Genomic DNA, 21,754 nt, shown 5'->3' with positions numbered 1-21,754 from the left:
GGGGCCGGCACCGTGCGCACACGCTGGCTTCTAACTGGCTTTTTATTTTATATCAAGAACACTTGGTTTTAAAATCTTTACAAAGGACAAAACGCGGCGACTCCGTTAGTGTGTAAAGAACTAAAGATCTGCTTAAAAAACGTCTCTGCAAAGAGAAATGACTGACACAAAAGAGATTCTCTGCAGCGCAAAGAGGGGCAGAGGTGCCAAGTCTCCAGCCCAGGGCCCCCTCCCAGGGTCCCTGAGCCCCGGCACCAGCCCCAGTGCCCGCATCCAGCACAAGGCCAGGTCCCTGGACTCTGCCCATTCCCTCTGCCTATAGCACCATGGCCTGGGGCCACTTCTCAGCACAGTGAAGGAGCCTTTTCCAGGGCTGCCAAGATGCCTGGGCACCGGCTGAGAGGGATGCCCAGTCCCGCTCCTCGTCAGTCCCAGGGTGCTTGGTGGGCTCAGCACTGGGGATGTGATCGCCCCACTGGGAGGCACAGCCACGGCACTGGGAACCCCGTGGCCACTGACAGCGGGGTACCCCTGCCCACCTGCACGGGTGGGTTGTGCAGGACTACACCATGTCCCTCCTGCACCCCACTGGCGTCCCGGGGCAACCCACGGGGCCCTGAGGCCAGGAGAGTCAAAGCACTTCTCAAAAGTTAGATAGGAACAAAAGAAAGCGCCGGGGCCGCTCTGGGACCCCCACAGGTCTCTGGGCTGGGAGCTGCACCGTCCGTGGGCGCCGCCCCTCCGTCCAGGGGCTCCGTGGCCCCGCCGGTCCCTCTGCCAGTGTCTGCTGCGTGTGTGTGCGTGCGTGCATGCGTGTGCGCCGGCGGCGGGCAGCTATACCCTGGTGGTGGAGTGTGAGTGCGGAAGCCCCGTGCTGTTGAAGCCGGCGGTGAAGGTGTTGTAGGGGTGCAGGGTCTGCAGCCCCACCAGCGAGTTGGGGATCATGGTGATGGTGTTGGGGGTCATAAGCGGGATGTCGTCCGGAGAGCGGCGCAAGGTGAGGGTGTAGTCGGGCAGAGCGGCCAGGCGCAGGGTGTCGTGGGATGGCACAGCTTCGCACTCGTGGTGCCCCTGGCTCACCTGCAAGGAGGGCATCTCCTCATCAGGCGCGTGGGCGATGTCGTTGGAGGCGCCACGCTGCGGGCTGGGCTGCCGGTGCGTGTCCTGCCGGCGCTTGTCCTTGCGGTAGTAGAGGGCGGCGAAGGCCAGCACGTTGAGGAAGAGGAGGGAGGCGCCCACGGCGATGGTGACGCTCAGTTCGGTGGAGTAGTCACGGGGGCTCTCGAGCAGCGTGCCCGCCTCTTGCTCCGGGCTCCACTTCTCCTTCCCGTTCTCGCTGTTGTAGGCGGGCGAGATGGCAGGACGCTTGGTGGTCCAGATCTTGCTGTTGGGCCGGCGGGTGATGTGGGAGTTCTGTGTGGTGTCAGGTGGTGGCACTTTGGTGGTGGTGGAGGTGTAGTGGAACATATCGTGCAGGTTGTACAGGTGGGGAACCAGGTGCTTCCAGAAAGCCACCTTGGTGGCCCGGTAGTGGTCGCGTACCCGCGGCTTCAGCCCAATGTGCAGGTACAGCTGGTCACGGGGGTTGTACTTGGACCAGGCCACCTCCTCAAACCGGTTGGCCTTGGTGTGGATGAACTTGGTGTCCTGGGGGACAGGCTTGTTGGGGTCCCTGTGAAACACAGGCAGAACAGAACTAGCAATGGGAAAAGCCAAAGAAACAAAGAGGGAGAGCTGCATGCAGAGACAGAAACTGAGGGGACCTTTGCCAGTGGTGGCACAGGGTGGGCTGGCAACAGGTCTTGAATGACTGGGCAGCACCCAAGTCTCACCCAAGATAACCAGGGGCAACAAGCCTCCGCACCCATGTGGCTTGGTCCCAGGGGCTGGTAATGATCTAAGCTTCTTGCTTTGTGCCTGGCCCCAGTGAAGGTGCAGCACACAGGAACCTCTGGGCACAGGGAGCTCAGTGTCCCACACTGGGCATGATTAACCCCCCCCCCCCCCCAGCACAGCCTCAGGGAGTGCAGCTGCAGTGAGTGCAGACCCCCGCGGCGCGGCACCCATCCCCACTCACCCTGTCTTGGCAAAGTTGGTCCAGTAGGTCATGACCACGGCGCTGAGCATGACGTCGTTCTTGGAGAAGTTGCAGGGAAAGAGGTCTGTGGGGCCAATCATGGGGATCCCAAACACATAAGGCACCTCATCCCCGTGGGCTGCGTCGGACCATGCAGGCTTCATCAGGCTCTGGCAGTGGTGGTAGAAGGCGTAGAAGTAGGTGGGGGAGCCATAGCGGGCGTGCAGGTCGGCTGTCACCACCGAGGGCTCTACCCACTGGTGGTCAGTGAAGAGGGCCACCAGAGTCTTGCGCCGCGTCTCGGGGTTGTCCCGGTCGGCCCAGTCCGTGTACATGAACTTGATGGTCTCCCTCAAGGTGTCCTTGCCCTCAGGGTAGCCGTACAGGTTGTCTACAAAGTTGGAGACTGAGTAGTCAAAGTCACTGCCTGAGACGCCGTCCTCGGGGTCCACCACACCCTCCACAAACTTCAGCCCTTCACCCTGGTTGACCCCCAGCATGATATCATAGTTGAGGAACTCGCCCTGCTCCATCAGGATCTCTGGGTCATCCGGGATCACGTCCCCATCAATGACTGGCCCGAAGGCCACGTGGTAGCGGGCTGGCTGGATGTCCTGCTCTACCAGCTCCTTGGCACTCTTCTGCCTCAGGCAGTCCACCATGTCCACGGTGTCCAGCACGTTGCAGCCCACCTTGTCAGCCAGCATGCTGGTGTACTTCACAGGCTGGTAATTCACTGCCCAGCTGGAGAGCGCGGAGCCGCTCTGGATGATGGCTCTCTGGAAGAGACCTGCAACACAGGCACGGAGTGGAGGAAGCTCTCAGCAGGGTTCCAACATGCAGGATGCAGCATGGAGAAGGCATTGATGCTCTTGTACCCCTGCAAGGAGCCAGCACTGCAGCCCACACCGTGTCCCTGAGCTGTGCTGCCTGCTGAGCTGGGCTCACACAGGGGGCTCAGCTCTGGGCTGCTGTGGGAATGGCAGGATGGCAGCTGGGAATGCAGGTGGGTGCTCCTGGAAGCAACCAAGGGCTGCTGTGCTCCCTGAGGATCCCATTGCAGGGGTGACCCAGCATCCCTGTCCTGGTGTGGGGAGAAGAGGGGCCATGGTTGCATCACAGGCTGGCCTTGCCAAGCAGCCTGTGCCACCCCAGCCACCCCAAGGATGTCTTACCTGGGCTCAGCACCATCCTCCAGCCCAGGGTGGCACCTGCCTTGCTGAGGAGCCAGGCTGTGGGCTGGCAGCAGTGGGAGGGTTAATGCCTGCTTGGGGACACTTAACCCTGCCTGTCCCACCCCACCGCTTTGTCAGAGTCCCCCTCCGCCCCCTCCCTGCTGCTTCCTGCCCAGCTGGGGCTGCTCAGTGCCAATCCGGCCCTGCAGGAGCACGCTGCCAGATGCACAAAGAGGGCCTTTCTGCCACCAGGAACACAGAGGGAGTGGACTTTCGCCCTGGAAAACGAGGCCACAAAGGCCCTGGCCCAGGCAGAGAAATGCGTGGCTTCGCTCCAGTCCCATGTCAATGGTGCTTGTGCTCAGAATACAAAGGGTGGTGAGGAAGCAGAGCCTCTGGGCCGTGAAAGGCAGCCAGTCCGGGGTGCACCCAGGGGTCCCTGTTCTCTGACCAGCCCTCTTTGCACCCCAAGTGCTGCCTGCACCCCTGCCAGACCCCAGCACTTGCTTTCCATGAGGGGCTGTTCCAGGTGACCCCTGAACTGGCACAGCAGTGTGGTGCCCATGGGGCTGCCCCTGGCACCCTGAAATGCAGAGAACCCCTGTACAACCAGGGCTGTGCCACTCTGCAGGGAAGCAGAGCAGCACCTTCCTGCAACAGAAGCGTTCAGAGGCTCCTGGCTCCCAGCCACCATGTCCATAGCTCTTGTCTGCACGCACAGTCCTCGCTCTGCCAAGTACCTGACGTACAGTCCCATGCACTGGGACAAAGAGAAGTCACAAGCTCTGTTTGTCACCTCCTGGTGCCCTAGAAAGCCATACCCAGCCTACAGGCTGGAGACTGGCCATGGCTTTGCTTGCTCTGCGCCACCATCCACGTGCCAAGGAGGCAGGATGGGGTTTCCTGGCTCCCTGGAGATGCTGTCCCAGCAGCAGCCATTGCGCCCTGCCAGCAGCATCACTTCCCAGACAGACCCACCAGGCTGGGCTCTGGCCCTGCCCTCCACTGCCAGGGCAGCTGATGTCACTGTCAGCTGGTCCTGTCCCTGCTGGAGCCCCTCTGCCCTGTCTCTGCATGGCCACAGCCTGACCCAGGGCTCTGTGAGAGCCTGGACGTGTCGTGTCCTCCTGCTCCGTGCCAGCACCTGACTGAAGCCTGACCAGCACCCCAGGGAGGCAGCAGCACCCAGCACTTCACACTGCACCTCTGCAGCCTACTGAGGCCAGACAGAAGGTGAAGCTCTGCCTTTTCTTCCTGTTCCCCTCCCTGGTGAGGGTCCCAACACAGCCAGCCTCCTGCAGGACTGGCTGCCACAGCATGGTGGAGTCAATGGTGTGGCCAGGGCTCTGCCAGAGGGTGGCTGGAACTGCACACTGCCACCAGCTGCTGCCAGCTCCTCATTTCCTCTTTGCTTTGCCCAGTAGCTGAGACTGAAAACACTTCAGGGGCCATCTGGGCCAAGCCCTGCTCAGAGCAGGGTGCTGGGTGCCTTGTCCAGCTGAGATCTGGAGGGATGGCAGCAAAGGGCAGAAGCCCCCATGGAGAAGGAGATGGGGCAAAGCTTAAAAGCTTGCCTGGCACAGACTTCTCCTGCCCTGGTATGGCTGGCTGGGGAGAAAAACAGCACTTTGGTCACTGATAGGAATCAGAGTGACCCTACAAGGCCTGAGGCTGGCAGGGAGCTGTGGATTTCCCCAGCAGCCAGACCCAACATGTGCAGTACCAAGCCTCCAGTGTCTGCCTCTTGCAGCACCTGGCAGAGCAGGCACAAATCAGCAGCTTTATTAATAGCTTGTGATCACTAGAAGTTTTATTTTGATGCAGTAAAAACAAACCCACCTATTCTGCAGGCTGCAACTTAGCACTGCTCCCACGCCATGCTCCAGAGCCAGCTACCCATCCCTGGGGATGTGGGTGCTCTGGCACAGGGAATTTTTGGAGGTTTTTGTATGGCTATTTGGCTTTATGGGACACTGGATGCAGCACTGGGCACTCCCCTCCTGCCACACAGAATTTACAGCCAGCAGCAGCTCCCCTGCCCCAGCAGTGAGTGCAGGGGGCACACCAGGGGCACTGGAGCTGCAAGGGGCAGCACAGGATGCAGCACATGCAGGGCTTAGTGGCATTAACTGCAGCATCACCTGAGAAGTGCACATACTGGCAGGACTATTTCTCATGGCTGGAAAGTCACAAGGAGGAGCAGCCCCTCCAATCCACCCTCAGCCTCTCTCCATGCTGCTCCAGCCTGGACCCCTGCAAGAGGCCGGGGCCACCTGGGCAGCCAAGCACACACACTCCTGCATTCCTGTGATGGAAAGGAGTACCCTTAGAAGCATTGAGAATGCATCACACATAAGTGTTCCCTCTGCAGCCTTTCACACTCAATATGGGCAGAGAAAACACTTTTTCTTTCTGCAGGAGCTTTCAGCCTGTAAAAGACTCCCCATCATCAGCCATCAGCCCTGTTGAGGTTCTGGAGGTCTCCATTGCTGTGTGATTCCCAGGCTGTTGAGCAGGGCAGCAGCTCTTCAGCTTTGAGTGCAATTTGCTGTGTGTCTCTGAAGGGCAGACTCACACCCGTGTCTGCTGCTCACACATGTCCTTTTCTCCTCAGCACCACACTGAGGACACAGCACCGCAAGATGGCTGCACCCTCATATAAAGCTCATGAGCAGGTCCCTGGCAGGCTGCTCCCCTGTGAGCCATATCCAGTTCAGGCTTTGCTCCTAGAATTTCCTTTAGGAAATTCATCAAAAACACCTCCAGTCTCACAGTTAATTTTTCTCCCCCTCAGTGCTTGATGTAAATGTCTTTGCAGGTGGTTTACATGCATTTGCTCTTATTCCAGCACAGACTTTTAGCATAAATAATTCCCTTCTTTATTTAGAGTAAACACTCTGCTATATTTACAGATATTAATCATATTACTTCCACCTGTGTTTGGCTAGGTGCAGCACTTCCAGCTCTGCCAGTCTCCCAACACAGGGCTCTCCACCCCTCCCAGGCTCAGGAGGGATGTCTGGGTGCTCTGTCTTCCCCTCTATTCCAGTATAAATACCTTTCCTTCCCCTCTATTCCAGTATAAATACCTTCCCTAGCACTGAGATCCCTGTTCCCAGTGCCCTCCATGATGCCCTGCACCCCCTCCACACTGCACTAGGAACTCCTGAGCACCAGGGCAGGACCCCTCCTGCCCCTGGAAGCAACCAAGGGCTGCTGTGCTCTCTGAGGATCCCATTGCAGGGGATGGCTCAGCATCCCTGTCCTGGTGTGGGGTCCCCACCTCTCCCCGTGCCAAGGGGCTGGCCCTGGGTGCAGCTTTGTGCACTGGGAGCACCCACTTCATCCCTATCTCCCACATGCTCTGCCACTGGCCTCTTTCTGCCCTGGATGAGAAGGTTTTGCTTCCCAGTCCTGGTCCAGGCTCTCACCAGTGATCAGAAAGCAGCCCTGGCTTTGTTGGGCTGGGCAGCAGGACCTGGGTGGGCTCCCCTCCCTGGGTTTGCACCAGCAGGGCGAAGGCTGAGCAGAAGCTTAGGTGGAGGTAGGACATAAAGAAAGTTACAGGGTGGGAGCCGTAATTTGTTGAGCTGAAATCAACAGTCTTAGTTAGACTAACTTTTTGTTATTCTGCTCATTCTAATCCGCCTTGAATTCATTCGTACACCAGTCCTAAGGTAAGGAGGGTAAGTGAGGAGGTTCAGGTTAGGGTGGTGGTAGGAGATGGTAGTTGGGTGGCTCATGGTAGCGGGAGGAGTAGGGCGATTTCTAAGTTGAGCAGGAGGAAGAGAATGGCTACTGGGAAGAAGCAGATTGAGCAGATCCCAGGGGGTCGAATCCGCATTCCTATGGGGACAGTTTTTCTGAGTCAGGTTTTATTTGGGCGAGTCAAAAGTTTAGTGCAGTTAGGAGGATGCTTAGGGTCAGTGATAGGGCCAGTATGAATAGGATTGTGTTTATTACTCTTTTCTGGGTTTAAACCAGAATCTGCAGCTGCAGCAGCCTCGGGCAGGGCTGACACCTACCTTGAGTGGTGGGACAGGGTGACAGGGTGACACCTACCTTTCTGAGTGGTGGGACAGGGTGAGCAGGCTGACAGGGTGACACCTACCTTCCGAGTGGTGGGACAGGGTGAGCAGGCTGACAGGGTGACAGGGTGACACCTACCTTCCGAGTGGTGGGACAGGGTGAGCAGGCTGACAGGGTGACAGGGTGACACCTACCTTCCGAGTGGTGGGACAGGGTGAGCAGGCTGACGCAGGAGGCGCCGATGCCCGAGCCAAACACGGTGATGCGCAGGGGGTCCCCCCCGAAGAAGGCGATGTTCTCGCTGACCCAGCGCAGCGCCTGGATCTGGTCCAGCAGCCCGTAATTGCCCTTGGCAGCCTGGTCCCCCGTGCTCAGGAACCCTGAGGGCCAAGGGGAGCCCGGTTAAGGATGAGGAAACTGGGAAAGTCCTGGTTTCCCACCCCCTTTCCCCAGACCCAGGGCAGGGGACCCTGTGTTCTCTGGGACCCTATCCCACCATGAGAGTTTTGTGAGTTCTGAGCTGGAGCAGGGACACCACTGAGCTCCCCCCAGCCTCTGCAGAGCACAGAGAGGTGAAAAGCTGAGAGAGCAGCTGCAGACCTCGGGGAGCCTCTTTGGCCAACAACCAGCAGGGACAGGGTAAAGAGAAAAAAGCTCTGTCCTACCCACACCACCACCCAAGCTAGAACAGCTCCAGACATCTCACACCAGCCCCAAGGAAAGCTCAGAAAGCATCAGTGGCTGCAGGGAGGGCGAGTGTGAGCACAGCCAATGCTTCCCATGGACCAGTGTGGTCTGGGGGAGGCTCTTGAAGTGTCAGGTGGGCTGGGCAGAGAGGAACCGACTGCAGCTTAAAACACAAAGGTTCTCAGTGGGGAAAAAGGCGAGAAATGCTTTCAATAGCACAGGAAACACCCAAGATAAGTTATCACTCTTTCGTTTGCTTTGACTTTAAGCAGGAAGCCAAAATCTGAGAGGCCCGAGGTAAAATCCAGATAGGTAACCCCAGCACGCAGGGAGTGGCCCCAGGGGTGTGCTGGCACCTGGAGGGGGTCTGGCTGGGTGTGGTGCATCACCTCAATGGAAATGATGAAGGCACCACTTAAGTCTAATGTCATATTGTGACTCATGTGTCTTATCTTTGCAACTATCCATTCTAGGACTTTTAACATTAAAAGGTTTTGAATAGGTTAACTATCATCTTCCACATGAAACTGTGGGCTCTGGAGGCCATGAGAGGAATGTGCTGCCCCAGGTACCAGGCAGGAGCCCAAGGGAGAGCACCATGCTAGGCTGGATGGCCAGGAAGAGAGCCAGCAGCCTGGCTTGGAAAGGAGCTGTCCCCAAAGCTCTACACCCCTTGTTCTCATGCTGGCAAGGGAAGTGGCAGTGGTGTTCCACACAAACCTCCTGTGTCTCAGCCCCTGGGGGTTTCTGCTGCTTCAGCCAGGGGACTGCACTGCCTTTTGACCCTCTGTCCTCATTTTGCATCTCAAGTCACCAGTGCTTTTGGACACAGCACTGCCACCCTCCCCTGCATGGCACCTGGCGCCTTCTGTGGTGCCCACTGCAGCCAGCCATGCCACGGTGTGTTGCTGACGGGGTCCCAGCAGCACAAGCGGCTTGGAGGCTGCCTGTGCCCAGGGAGGGAGAGCTGCCAGGTCCCCGGGACAGCCCGGCAGCACCCGCTGGCACCTCACCCGTCTGAGCCCTCTCAGGAGGAGATGCTGGGTAAACACATTTATTATTCATTTAACCACAAACCAATATTTGCTTTCAGTTGCGCCAGTTTGTGTACATGAGCCGGGGGGGAGCCGGTGCCAGGGCGCGGGCTGGGCTGTGCCCGTGTGCTGGGGGCTGTGCCCGTGTGCTGGGGGCTGTGCCCGTGTGCTGGGGGCTGTGCCACGTGGCACTGCCAGGGCAGGGGCAGGGGCAGTGCCCGCAGCGCATCCCCGCCGCCCCTCCGCCGCTGTCCGGGCAGGCACCGGGGCTGTCCCCCCGCCAGCTCGTACCGAGCACTCCGACGCGGTAGTTGAGGGTGATGACGATCACGTTGCCGTAGCTGGCCAGGATGCTGCCGTCTATCATGTTCCCCGTGCCCTCCATGTAGGAGCCCCCGTGGATGTAGACCATCACCGGCTTGGCGCCGCTGTCCCGGATGTCTGCAAGGAGAGCAGGTTACACACAGCCCGCAGCCACGGCCGCAGCACCCTGCCCGACAGGCAGACCAAGGACAAGGGCAATGCCAGCTGCCAGGACCACGGAGGGGGCTTGGGAGCCAAAGGCAGAGCTCTCCTGGGGGCCACAGCGTGGAGCCCCAAAGGCAAACACCACTGAACCAACCCTGCCAGCCGCTGTTGCTGCTCTGTCCCCGCACTGCTGTCCCCTCAGGGGTCTGAGCAGGTGAGGGAGTGATGCTGGCTGGACCCTGCTGCTCTTCCCTGGAGCTGGGCTGGGAGCCAGGTCAGCTCTGCTGTGGGTGGGAGCTGCAGAGTCCAGCCCAGGATGCAGCCCCATGTCCTGTCTTTGGCTGGACCCGAGCACTCCGTGGGTCCTGGAAGCTGGCATTGCGGAGGGGGGCAGGGATGGGGGTGTGCAGGACCTAGAGGGGGGCCACTGATGTGTGCTCCAGTGTCTCACTCTCCCACTGCCCCTTCCCATTCCCCTGGGAAGGCAGGGACCTGTCTGGATGTAACCCCCCGGCACCCCAGTGCCCAGACACAGACATGGTGATGAGGCAGACAGTGGATGCACGTGTGTGTGTCAGGGAGGTGAGCACAGAGTCTGGACGAGGACAGGGCATGAGGCATGGAGTGAGGATGGGCAATGGGACCCCGAGGGCCGGGGAGGAAGGACGGTGGGAGCCTGGGGGACTGGGAGCAGCCACGCTCCCTCTCTTGACTTCTCCTGCCCAGGGGACATCCTGCCCCTCCTGCCCCACTGGCTGGTGATCCCTCAGGGAGCCATGGCCACCCACAGGGAATAACATCCTGGAGCATGCTGCCCATGTCACATGGACAGGCAGTTGCACCCGCCCTGGAGACATGGCCAGGTCCCATATGCCTGCACTCCCCAGCCCTGTCCTGGGCTGGCCACCCAGACCCATGCACTTTGTCCTGCCTTGTGCTCACTCACACCCAGCACCTTGCCCAGGTGGGCTGGCAGTGCCTGCCTGGCCTCAGCTGCCCCAGGCAGCTGCTGCTCCCTGCCTGCCTCCCTGAGCGGTGCAGCACAGCCCTGTCCCACCAGGACTGGGACCCTTGGGGTACAGCCACACCAATGCCAGTGCCCACTGGGCTGTTTGTGCTCCCTCACACCCACTGAGCCCCTGCACATGTCCAATCCTCCCTAGCCCATTGCAGGGGGCTGCAGGCCAGGCTGACGGGTACCTGTGGCCATTGTCACCTCCAGCTGTGGCCCACAGCATGGCTAAAGGTGGCCTTCCATACAGAAAACCTCTTCCCTCCAGGAGAATGAGGCTATGCCAAACCTGAAACCTGTGCTGGCTCTTCTCCTATTGCCAGAATGTAGTCAGACAAATGCACAAACCAAGGGAGCAAAAAGTGCTTGCAGCTCCTCCAGGACAGACACTGCCTGTGTGGCACAGCTACACCAGGACAATTTTTCCCAGGACCACCTACTTGAAATGTGAGGGGCAGGAACATCAGGGCCCATGTCTTCTCTCCATCCTGCACCCACTCCCTGACATACAAAGGGCCCTCCTCACAGCAGAATGACAGCAATGTGCAGAGATTACCAGGAAATAAACAGCTCTGAACCGCTGCAGCACATTTTGGTGTGTGTGGATTGAGCACAGTGGAGTCCCTTAGGCTGAACGCCAGTTTACGCCCCGGTACAAGAGATCATGGGGCACAGGTTACCTGGAGTAAACAACAGGGGCTTAGTACTGCCAAGGAAAAAGTTTTTCATCTATTTCCCAGATCCTAAATGCCATCTGCCAGGTCTTGTTCGAGCTGCCCAGGGCCTTCTGCACACCATGAGGCTTTACTGTCCTCAGCTCATGAGGGCTGTACCCTGGCCAACCCTTCCTCCTACCTCCTCATCACATCTCTGCAGCCAAACACGCTGACTCCATAACCTGCAGACAAACCACCCTGTTTTACTAAAAATAGCCTATTCTGCAGCTTGCTTAGTCCTGGCATACGTCTAGAATCACATCTGCTTGAAAGGCCACTTGCTCTGTCTTGGCTGGTGCTTGCAAGCAAGACCTCACTTTCACAGGGTGAGGAAGGAGAGAAGCTGACAGAAACCAAGTGGACCCTGGGTCTCCTGTGCATGGCCAGATGCCCTTTGGGTGCCAAGTGTTCAGGCTGCTGGCACAGCCACAGCAGGGCCAGGCAGGGGTGGATGGGGAGGCTGCTGGCTCCCAGATGCATGTCACTGACTCTGGAGGGATGAGGCTGGAGGTGGGATGTGACCTGTGTGCTCAGGGTGAAATGGGCCCAGGTGCCCGAGGGCTTCTCTCCTCCCAAGCTGCCATGCTTCCTCCCTGCCCTGGCTCCAACTGAGCAGGAGCAAACTCCTCCTAAAGCGGAAAAACCCCTTGAGCTTCCCCCCGTCAGGAGGAGGGGAAGGTGCTGGGTGCCCTGCACAGCCGGCCAGCCTGCCCCCCACCCCGCGCCGCTGCCTGGCACGGCAGACAGACACACACAGGGCTCCCTGGGGGTGGCAGCGGATGGCGGCACACGGAGCTGCTGTGCTTTGCTTTGCGTGTCATGCAGTGGCAGCCTCGAGCACAGAAATACCTTCGTCTTCATCACCGTCATTATCCGCTAAGTCCTCGCCCTGTTTCTTAGCGCTGGCTCCTAGGGACCAAACACGAGGAGACAGAACAAAAAGGAAAACGAAAAGGAAATAAAAACAAAACAACAAAAAAAGAGAGAAAGAAAGAAAGAAAGAAAGAAGAAAAGAACACAAAAAAAAAAAAAAAAAAAAAAAAGAGAATTCAAAAATAGCATGATAGCAGAGACAGTGAGGCCACGCCTGTGCCCCACAGCACTGCTGGCTACTCACACTGCACCTCTCCCAGAGCCAGGGCAGTGCTGGGCACGGGCAGCGCTGCCCCAAGAGTGTGCCAGGATGCTGCTTCACCCAGGCCCCTTCCCAGATCCTCCCTGGGGAGGGCTGGGGTGGAGGGAAGGCACGAGTGGGGCTGTGACAGCATCAGCGCTGGTGGTGGATGAGTCTCTCAAAGCACTTGTTGGTCCTCCTGCATCCCAGCCTGGCCCCACCTGCTCATGCACCCTCAGCTCCAGCAAGGCTCCCTCTGCTAGCACCCAGCCCTGCTCCCAGCCCTGCTGCCCCTGGGGACAGCTGTCCTGTGCAGGGGTCACACCAAGGGCTGCCCTGCATGGCCACTGATCCCCAGGCAGGTCCCTGCCCATCACCCCCACACGTGTGTGGCTCCTTGTTGTGCCACAAACCACTGGCACCACTGCATGAGACCCCCACAGCACACAGGGATCCCTCATGACAGCTGCTCCCCTGAGCTGCCTGGCTCCATCCTGCACCAACTCCCTCCTTACAAGACATGTTCCATATTTCACTGAGGATTTCAAAGGCACCAGTCAGCTTGACCTGACCAAGGCAGAATGCTAAACATATGAGTTTCTGTAACATCCTGAATGCCTTACAGATGTTCTGTGTCCCTTCACCACCCTGCAGAGCTGGGGCATGGGCCAGCCCAGCAGCCCCATGTGGATTGCTGCTGTGGATGACTTGCAGTGAGCCTGGCACTCCCCACACTGCAGAGAGGTGGCCTGTGGGCTGGCAGGGAGCAGGGGTGCTGAAAAACCTGTGCCAAAACCCCACTCCTGCAAAGGACTGCATGCCAGTGTAGACACAAAGGCAAGTGGTGCCACCCCTGTGCTCTGGAGCTCTGAATCTCAGTAACAGGCTGGGTGTTCTCATCCTCTCAGAGCTGCAGATCAATACCTGCGAGTCCTCTGCTCCCTAATGCCTGCTACAAAAGGTTCCCCAGGTGATGGTGACCTCTGGAGACACAGCAGGGCTTCCCCCAGGCAGGACTCACCCACACAGAGCCTGCACTGCCCAGGGACCTTCCCCTGAGACAAGGGGCTCTGACACCCTGCCAGGCACCCGGCTGACCCCAGGGTCCTGCTGCCACCACCAACAGCTCCCATTGCCTCAGCAAGGACTTTCACAGCCCCAAGCAAAGCTCCCACCTGCAAGGGGCAAGCCTGTGGCTGCAGGGAACTACAGGACTAAATGCACAAAACTGGTCAGAAAGACAAAAGTGGGGAGCCATGCTCACTGTCAGTCTGGGAGTGGCATTCTGCAGGTGACACGGGAGGTGGATAACAGAGATAGCAGCATGGAGTGGGACAGGATTTGAATTTACAAGGCATCTGTGATGGGGGAGGAAGAGATCTGAAATGGCTGTGAGGCAGCTCCATCAGGGTGAGAGGCTTGTAGAATGCCTTTAGCAGCCATGACCTGCTGGAGAAAGCCTGGAGGAGCAGCAACCAGAAACCTCAAAAAACCCAGCAGGCACGAAAAGTTCACAGAAGGCTGGGTCACATGAATGCTGGGAGCAGAGGCATGATGGGAGCTGCAGCAGCATCCCAACACATGAAAGAACACTGTGAGGTGGTGAGGTGGAACAACAAGTCCCTCTCAGGCAGCCCTGGGGCTACAGGAGGCAGGATGAGAAGGAAACTTTTCTGGCAGAAAGGGCAGAGAAGCACTGGAAGAGGTGGCCTGGGGAGGTGTTTAAGACCAGGTGGAACACACTGCCAGAAAGAGGTGAGGGAGAGCTGCTCCTGCCAAGGGCAGGGATGGATCAGCTGTCTCATGTGCTGTTCTGATTTTCCTCACCATGCTCCAGTCTCACCCCTTCCCCTCCTGCTTCACCACCCAGCCATCCTCTGAGCATCTCACATCCTTCTCTTTCCACCATGCCTGTCATCTCCTGCCCCAGCACCTCAGCCCCAGCATCTCCCCCTTCCTGCTGCCTCCTCCCCACGCTGCCTGCCCAGCCCAGCCCAGCCCAGCCCAGCCACACACTTGGCTGGGCATGTGCAGCCACTCAGGCTCTTTGCAGGAGCTGCAAGCTTGACCTGCTGTGTCTTCATTAGGAAGAGCTGCAAGCCCAGAAAGCACTTAAATGACAAAGTGCTCATGCAGTATTTGCTAACCAGTGCTGTGCACCAACCTCTTGGTACTTCTAAGGGATGGGGATTTTTCTCTAATGAAGACAACAGCCAGTGATGTGATCCACACCGTGCTTCAGAGTTGAGAAGCAGACCACAGGCAGCTGGAGATCATTTTCCACTGCCAAAGGCCCTGGTGCTGTTAAAGCCCTGGGACTGGCCAGGCTGCAGCCCTCCAGCCTGGTCTCCTTCAGGGACAGAAGTCTCTGTGCAGATGAGAATGGAGGAATCAGCTATGAGGACTGGTCAGGCTGTAAAAGAGGGCAGTGGACAACATCTCTGTGACCTGAGCAACTGTCCTAGCTGAGCAGGGAGGGATCCAGCTGGAGACTGCTGCTGCAGAGCTTTGGGATGGCTGGGACAAGCCTTCAGCAACCTGAGCTTCAGGCACCTTGGAAGAGATGGCAGAAAGCAGCACTTGGAAGCTGAGCAAAGCAGGAGTGCAGTGATGCAGGCCAGGGAAGGGGAACAGCAGTGGCATGTGCGTGTGGCAGATGCAAAGCACAAGCCTCCCCCATCAGCAGGAAGGTGCCAGGGTGGTTATGGCCAACACCCACTGTTGTGACCAAGTGTGACCAAGGGGCTTTTTGCCCCTTGCTGCAGTGCTCACCTCCAGCACCACCCACCAATGCCCCTCAGCTCGTGAGAGCAATCACAGCTTCACTTCCCCCACCCACTAACACTCTCCACTGCTCCTGCCATGTTCAGGGACACCCAGCCCAGGAGATCTTCCTCTGCTCTAAGAAAAGCCACCACACAGAGCCCTGCAGCACCCACTCTCATGAGGATGGGTTTAAGGCTGTGGATTCACAGCTGGAAAGGGCTCATGGCTCTTATTCTCCTTACCCATCAAAAACGCCCTCCACTAACCCAGGAAGTGAATGTCTGTTGTCTGCCACTTCACTTTAAGCTGACTGCAAAGTGACATTGTTCAGGCCGATAGGAAGGATGCAGAGCTCTTATCTGAGCCACTAGGAAGATTTAAGTTCAACTTAAAAAAAAAAAAAAATCACTTTGCCTGAAACAGGGGCATCCATGCTGGATTTATTCTATCTTAAGTAAACCATACCAGCAGCACTGACACCAGTGCAAACAGAGATAAAGCAGGGTAAGGAGCCTCAGTTCTCAGAGCCCTCTTTCTCAGCATGGTGTGGATAAGAGAAGAGCAGGAGCCTGAGATGACACCTTTGCAGTTCCAAATGTCTGTCCAGGGCACCCACAGACAGCTCCAGCACCCTCTCCTCAGTGGGATCTCCGTGGGGCACCCACTGCTGCAAAGCAGCCACACTGCTGCAGGGAGCAGAGCCTCTGATGGCTGCAAGCACCCAAAGGGACACCTGCTGCCAGCCACAGCATCTCTGGGAGTGACAAGGGACAGGGCCAGGAACGGTGCAGCTCTTGAACCTGCTGCTGCACAACCCCACAGCTCAGCTGGGACCTGTGCCATCAGCCCTTGCTCCAGGACTGACTGCAGCACACCTCGGTGCTGCCCTGCCCCTCCCTGCCCTGACTGATGCAGAGGAGCTCTCTCCATCCCCGGGTGGACTCAGTAAAAGCACTGCATCTCCTCACGCTCTGCTGCCCCCGCAGCACAAACACCGACCCTCACCCTGGCAAATCGCTCCTCCCGGGGTGGAACAGAGCCCCAGGGCGGTGGTCTGCCCACAGCCAGCCCTGCAGAGCAGCAGCTCCGAGGGGGCTGGGAAGAAGCTTCCAGCAAGGAAGCACTGCAGAATTCGTGCAGCTGGAGGGAAGCCTCAGCTGGTACTTAGACAAGTCAGCTTCTTGGAGAGCAGCAGAGAAGCTGCCAAAGAGCTTCCTGAGCCCAGGAGCTGCTGGGAGCTCCAGCCACCCTCACACAGCACAGGAAGAGGCTGGACCTGCACATTTGTCTCTGCAATGTCACAGACTCTCCGCATCCCAGCCAGAAGAGATTTGGGCATTTGCTAATGAGAACCAGGAAGAGCTGCAAAGTGCAGGGCAACAACATTTTTCCCCTCCAAAAATGACATCCACCTCCTCATGCCCTGCAGCAAGGATTGCCCAGGCTGGTGAGGAAGGGAAGGAAAAATCATCTTAGCATCTACCACAGCCAAAAAAAGGCTGGAAGTGTTGGCAGCACAAAGCATGGGACAGAGCTGCATTTTGCACATAGGTACTGTGCTCCCAGGGTGTGTGTCTGTGCGTCTGTGTACATGGTCTTTGGGTGGGCAGCAATATTTTTGCAGCAAAATCTGAGCCTCAAATGAGCCTCAGTGCTGTCAGCTCCCCTGGCACCATGCATGGCTAGCTGCTCTCAGAGCACTGCTGCCCTGTACTGCTACCAGAGAAGGGACCAATGTGTATGGAGGAGACTGGCATTTAGAAAATTTCCATAGAGGAAATGACTGTGGACAACTGGGCAGGGAAACAGGGATGTTTTTCTGTCCCAGAGATAAACAAGCATGACTGATAAATTCTCAGTCCTTTGTCTGCTCTGAAATACACAGAGCTTAGGGGTGGCAGAAGTCATGAAAACTCCAGGAAGGTGGGAGCTGAGGCATTTTTAGCCACCAAAATACTGTTCTGTGAGAGGGGAGCTTATCACTGCTCGTCTGTGGCCTGAGAAATAGTAATCATGATTATTCCAGAATGAGTCAACGTTCAAATGTTCATCCTGAGGAAATCAGCACTGCAGGTACATTACCCTCTCCCCAAGCATTACTAACCCAGGATACACAATGAGGAGTGTGGGAGCTTCTGTGTTTCATCACAAGTGACTCAATTAATTCAAGCCAACAGCTACCAGAGCCTGGCCAGAGCTGGAGGGAAGTGCCAGTGTCTGGGTGCTTTAATTCTTGGCACGCCACACCTGCATGTCCAAATGGCTGGCACTGGGCATCTTCTGGCCCATGAGTCCACAGAGGCCAGTGGGGGCAAAGGGAATGTCCCCCACCAGCTCCCTGGGAGGTGACCAGAGGCAACAACTGCAGACGGGCTGCAGAGAAACCCTGCCGGTGAGCAGAGCCCGCGGGGAGGGAAACCCGGGAGATGAGCACAGCCAAGGTGTTCTGCCATGCCTTGTATCACCCCTTGCCTGGCAGTAACCTGGAGCCCGCTCCCCTGGCTGCAGGGTTGGGGCGGCGGGGGCTGGCAGCCGGTGGGAGGGCCGGGAGAGGAAGCGCTTTGAAGTGGCTGGTGATCACTGGCACAGCCGGCTCCGGAGGCAGCGTGCACAGACTCCCTAATGCGCCAGCCCTTTCAGGGGCAGCCTTGGCACTCAGAGAGATGCCGTGTGAATAGCCAGGACAGCAACAGGAAAAGCAAAGCAAAGAAACCAAACAACAGAACTGGGGGAAACGGCTGGAAGGAAAGCGCTCCCCAAACCTCCAAGCCCAGCTGCACTGGCCCCGCCAAACCCAGGGGTGCAGGGAGACAGAGGCTGGGATGCAGGGATGCTGCTGCTGCTGCAAGACACCCAGGACAGCAGCCTGTGCTGGGCAGGAGCCCTGTACTGAGCCTTTCAGAAAAGCTTGGCTGCCTGACTGTCCACACGTTCATCTTGGGATGCACAGAGCATTCAGCTCTCCCTGCCTGCACGGGGCTGTGTGGAGGGGTGGGTGAGGCATTGTGTCTGACACGGGGCTGAGCCAGCTACCATTTCTATGTCTCTACTCCCTTGTGCATGTCACTGGTTGGGAATACAGGATCATTTAGGGGCAATGGGGGAAGGTCAGTGGAGGCAAGGCAAAGCAGACATGTCTGAACTGGAGGTGCTTGGCTCCCCATGGGGCAGCTAGGGCTGCTGTGGGCTCAGGGAGGATGCTATGCCATGGGCTGGAGACCAAATCCTCACTGGCAGGACTGGCACTGGCATGGGGATCTGAGCAGTGGGGAGCAGCCTTGGCAGGCACAAGGCTCAGGGCAGAATCCGCAGCATTTACACAGCCAGGACAGGCTTTATGCTTTTAACCAGGGAGCTCTGGATGCAAAATGATCAGGGATTCAATGGGGGAAAAGCTCAGCCCAGGATGGACTGCAGTGCCCCATCACACAGGTCCTTCCCTGAGCAGGTCCCTACACCCCCCAATGGGGTAACCCAACCTGAGGGATGTATTTCAGTGCTGCCTGCCATCAGAGGCTACCCCTCATGGCCAGGGACGGGGAAGCTGTCAGTGCCAGTGGGATGAAGGTGGCAGTGCAGGCTCAGCCCAGGAGAAGCTGTTCTGAAAGGCCTGGAGCACCATGAGCATCCTCATGACCTGACCCCAGCTGGCTGGAGCATCCATGGGGCTGTTCCCAGTGGGAAGCAGGGGGTGGCAGGGGTCTGCTTGGAGGGTCCACAGTCCGGGTGGCAGCACAGAGAGGTGCTGGAGGAGTGCTGCAGGCCGGGGGCCAGCCAGACACCCTCTCACTCTCTCACTCTCTCTCTCTTTCCTCTCTGTGCCTCTCTGCCGGTCGGCTTGCTACATACCTCCTTTCCTACATATTTTCTTGTTGGGCTTTCGGGTGCATTCCTTGGAAATCCGTTTTACTGTAAAATGAATAAAAGACTACAAAATAACAGGAGGCTCCACTGATGGGAGTGGGCATGCAATCACAACCACGCTGCCACCCTCCCACCGCCCCCGGGACCGCGGGAGGTGGGGAGGGAGCGTCGCCATGGGAGGAAAACTCTGGGCCAGCCGTGCTGGGCGAGAAGGAAGGCATGATGCATCCTGTGGGCCCCAGAGACAGAGGAGTGGAGCCAGGCAGCCTGGGAGAAGCCACCGATCCGCCAGGCTGCTTTGCTGTGTGCAGCAGACCCACTGTGGGTCCCTTCTGGCCCGCTGAAAATCCCCGGGGGCTCCTGTTGCGGTGAGGCTGGACGGGCGTGCGGGCAGGCGCTGCCTCCTCTGCCCTCTACTTACAGTTCAGCTGGGATCCCCTACAAAGGAAAAGGTTAGACGAGGAGGCACCCAGCGCCGCTCAGCCGCACCCCAACAGGAGCGTGCCCCGTGCGTCCCCAGCACGCCAGGCTCATCGCTCTGCCGCCGGCCCACCGCGCACGGAGGAGCAGCCAAGCGATGTGTCTGCCGGTGCACCCCCACCTCCCATCCGTACCAGGGCCCAGAAAAGGGCTCTGTGGCCCCTTTCTTGCCGGAGCATCTTCCCAGGGAGAGGCAGAGAGTGTTCCTCCCAGCCGCAGCCCACACCCACAACTAGCGCATGGACCTGGGGAGGGTGGGAAGCAGGGAGGAAGGACGAACTCGAACCAACTCAAGACAGAACCTGGCACTCGGCGCCTGTGGGGAGCACAAATCAGCTTGTCACTCTGTGGATCTGCGGTCAGAGAGTCGGATTCAGATTTAGCAATACAAGAGAGGAGGAACCCGTGACGATGCCATGGAGGTGGAGGGGTGGGACCGGGAGGCGTGGAGGAGCAGGAGCACGCGACACAGAGATGGCAGCTGAGGGCAAGAGGGCAAGCTGCGTGGCCAGAGAAAGCTTTCCACAAACAGACAGCATGCTGCGGGGTCCACAACCACATGCTTCAAACACAACACCCAGGTGAGACCAACCACTGCTGGGGAGGGGTGGAGTGACCCTCCCCTCGCTCTCCTGCGGTCACCCCAGTGGGGACTCACCATCCTCCGTGGGGATGTAGATGTTGAGGTACAGACAGTCCTCGTTGGGGTCCTGGATGTACGTGGCCACGATATCCAAATTGGAGGTAAACCAGATGGGCAGCATGATCTCGGGAACGGCGTTGTGGATGTTCTGGGGGCAGACTGGTGAGAAGTGGGTAGCGTTCCTGATGCCCGACCAGGATGGTGGTGGCTCGGGGGGCATGAATCTCTTCTCCCCGACGGGGGGAGCGGCATAAGGAACCCCCAGGTACTGGTCCACGGGCCCCAGGATCTCACTGGGCAGCGGCACGCGCACTCCTCGTAACTTCCCGTAGTGCGTGTTGACGGTGGGCGAGTAAACCTGGCCCTCCATCTGCACAACCATCGAGGCAAAGCTCAGCACCCAGAGGGTGAGACGCAGGTCCCAGCTGGCCACCAGCTCAGGCACTTGGAGAACAGGGGGGAAGAGAGGGCTTCTCCAGAGTATCAGCCACATTGTCCGGGAGAAACAGCACCAACATCCAGGCCTGAAGCTCCTGGGGCGAGGTCTCAGAGCAGCCCCATCACACCAAGGCTCTGATTTGCCCACCGGGAACGGACGGAGCAGAAGAGACGGCAGTCAGGGGTGCCCAGCCACACCTTGTGCTGGGTGAGTCGGACGCAGGGAGAGGTGGCACCAGCTCCTCACAGCCTCCCAGCTGCCTGCTGCTGCCTGCCTGCCAGCGGCCCAGCCCGGAGGTGACTGCTGATACTGTGGAGAGATGGAGGGAATTAACAGCAGACTTGCTCTGGAAGAGTTGAAGCCGTGCAGTGCAGAAGGAGCCAGGATCTCTGGCTGAGCCTCCCACCCATGGGTGCTCATTGGCTCTGCCAGCAGCCAGGCAGGTGGCTCTGGGAGCAGGCAAAAGGGGGCAGAACAAGCAGAGCATGTGCAGGCACACACACACGGTCTGCCCATGCCTGCAGAGCCTGTCCCCAGTGTTCAGGGGCTGCCCAGAGTGTGGGTGTCAAGACAAGCAGACAGTGCTGTGTCCCTCCCCATAAGGAGCTCGTTGGACACCACTGGTGCCAAGCACAGCCTCTGCACAAGATTCCCCTGGCACCTCTCCTCCCCTGGCTGAGCTGGAGCTGCCTGTGCTCCGTGCCTGGCCTTCAGCACAGCACTGCTCCCCTGCTGGGGCAGCCTACACCGGCAAACCGCACCCACACGTCCTGGCCAGGCACTCATCTCACCCACCAGCACAGTCCCATCAGCTTCCCCCTCCACTGGGCAAAGCAGGGAGAGCCCAGGAGGACACGGGTGCTGGGCGGGCAGGAGGGGAACAGACAGAGCACTTGTGGGCATCATCTGCCCTCCCTCCCAGCTGCTTGTGGGCATCTGCCCTCCTTCTCACCCTCTTGTGGGCATCTGCCCTCCCTCCTTCCCACCCGCTTGTGGGCACTGCCCTCAGTCCCACCCGCTCCGTGCCCGGCAGGCCCGGAGTCAGAGCTGCGCTCCCGGTCCCGCCCGGGCTGGCAGCACCAGGAGGAGCAGCTGTGGCAGCCCCGGGGGAAGGGAGGGCACCGCAGATGGGGAGCCGCGGATGTGTCAGCGAGCAGAGCTCCTGTGCCAGGGAGCCCTCGCTGGAGGCTCTGTGGATCCTCAGCGCTCTGCCCTTCACCTCCCAGCACCGCCTGGCGCATTTCGGGCTT

The 21,754-nt window shown here is 58.6% G+C and overlaps 1 protein-coding gene across 3 annotated transcripts; it reads right to left on the bottom strand.

Moving 5' to 3' along the window:
• Positions 1-797: 797 nt before the first annotated feature.
• Positions 798-20,330, bottom strand: NLGN3 (neuroligin 3). 3 transcript variants are annotated; one of them, XM_059482627.1, is made up of 7 exons: positions 20,081-20,201; positions 18,928-18,987; positions 12,048-12,107; positions 9,294-9,443; positions 7,476-7,661; positions 2,078-2,867; positions 798-1,672 (listed from the first exon to the last, which is right to left on the bottom strand). In XM_059482627.1, the coding sequence occupies exons 1-7, from the start codon at positions 20,184-20,186 to the stop codon at positions 835-837; spliced, it is 2,190 nt and encodes a 729-aa protein (XP_059338610.1). In that variant the 5' UTR covers positions 20,187-20,201; the 3' UTR covers positions 798-834. The 3 variants fall into 3 exon arrangements, with proteins under 3 accessions (XP_059338610.1, XP_059338611.1, XP_059338612.1); XM_059482628.1 differs by lacking the exon at positions 18,928-18,987 and having other exon boundaries at positions 20,081-20,324; XM_059482629.1 differs by lacking the exons at positions 12,048-12,107; positions 18,928-18,987 and having other exon boundaries at positions 20,081-20,330.
• Positions 20,331-21,754: the final 1,424 nt, after the last annotated feature.

Source organism: Ammospiza nelsoni, chromosome 15 (assembly GCF_027579445.1).
Source record: "Ammospiza nelsoni isolate bAmmNel1 chromosome 15, bAmmNel1.pri, whole genome shotgun sequence".
NCBI classification, from domain to species: domain Eukaryota; kingdom Metazoa; phylum Chordata; class Aves; order Passeriformes; family Passerellidae; genus Ammospiza; species Ammospiza nelsoni.
The sequence above is the reverse complement of the archived record's forward strand: the minus strand, read 5'-3'. Positions and strand labels throughout refer to the sequence as shown.

Excerpts from the sequence above, each read along its gene's own strand:
- NLGN3 (XM_059482628.1), bottom strand. The coding sequence starts at position 20,285 with ATGCCCCCCGAGCCACCACCATCCTGGTCGGGCATCAGGAACGCTACC. Across the intron at positions 9,444-12,047 it reads TGACGGTGATGAAGACGAAG|ACATCCGGGACAGCGGCGCC; the intron begins GTATTTCTGTGC and ends CTCTCCTTGCAG. Across the intron at positions 7,662-9,293 it reads CTACCGCGTCGGAGTGCTCG|GGTTCCTGAGCACGGGGGAC; the intron begins GTACGAGCTGGC and ends CTTGGCCCTCAG.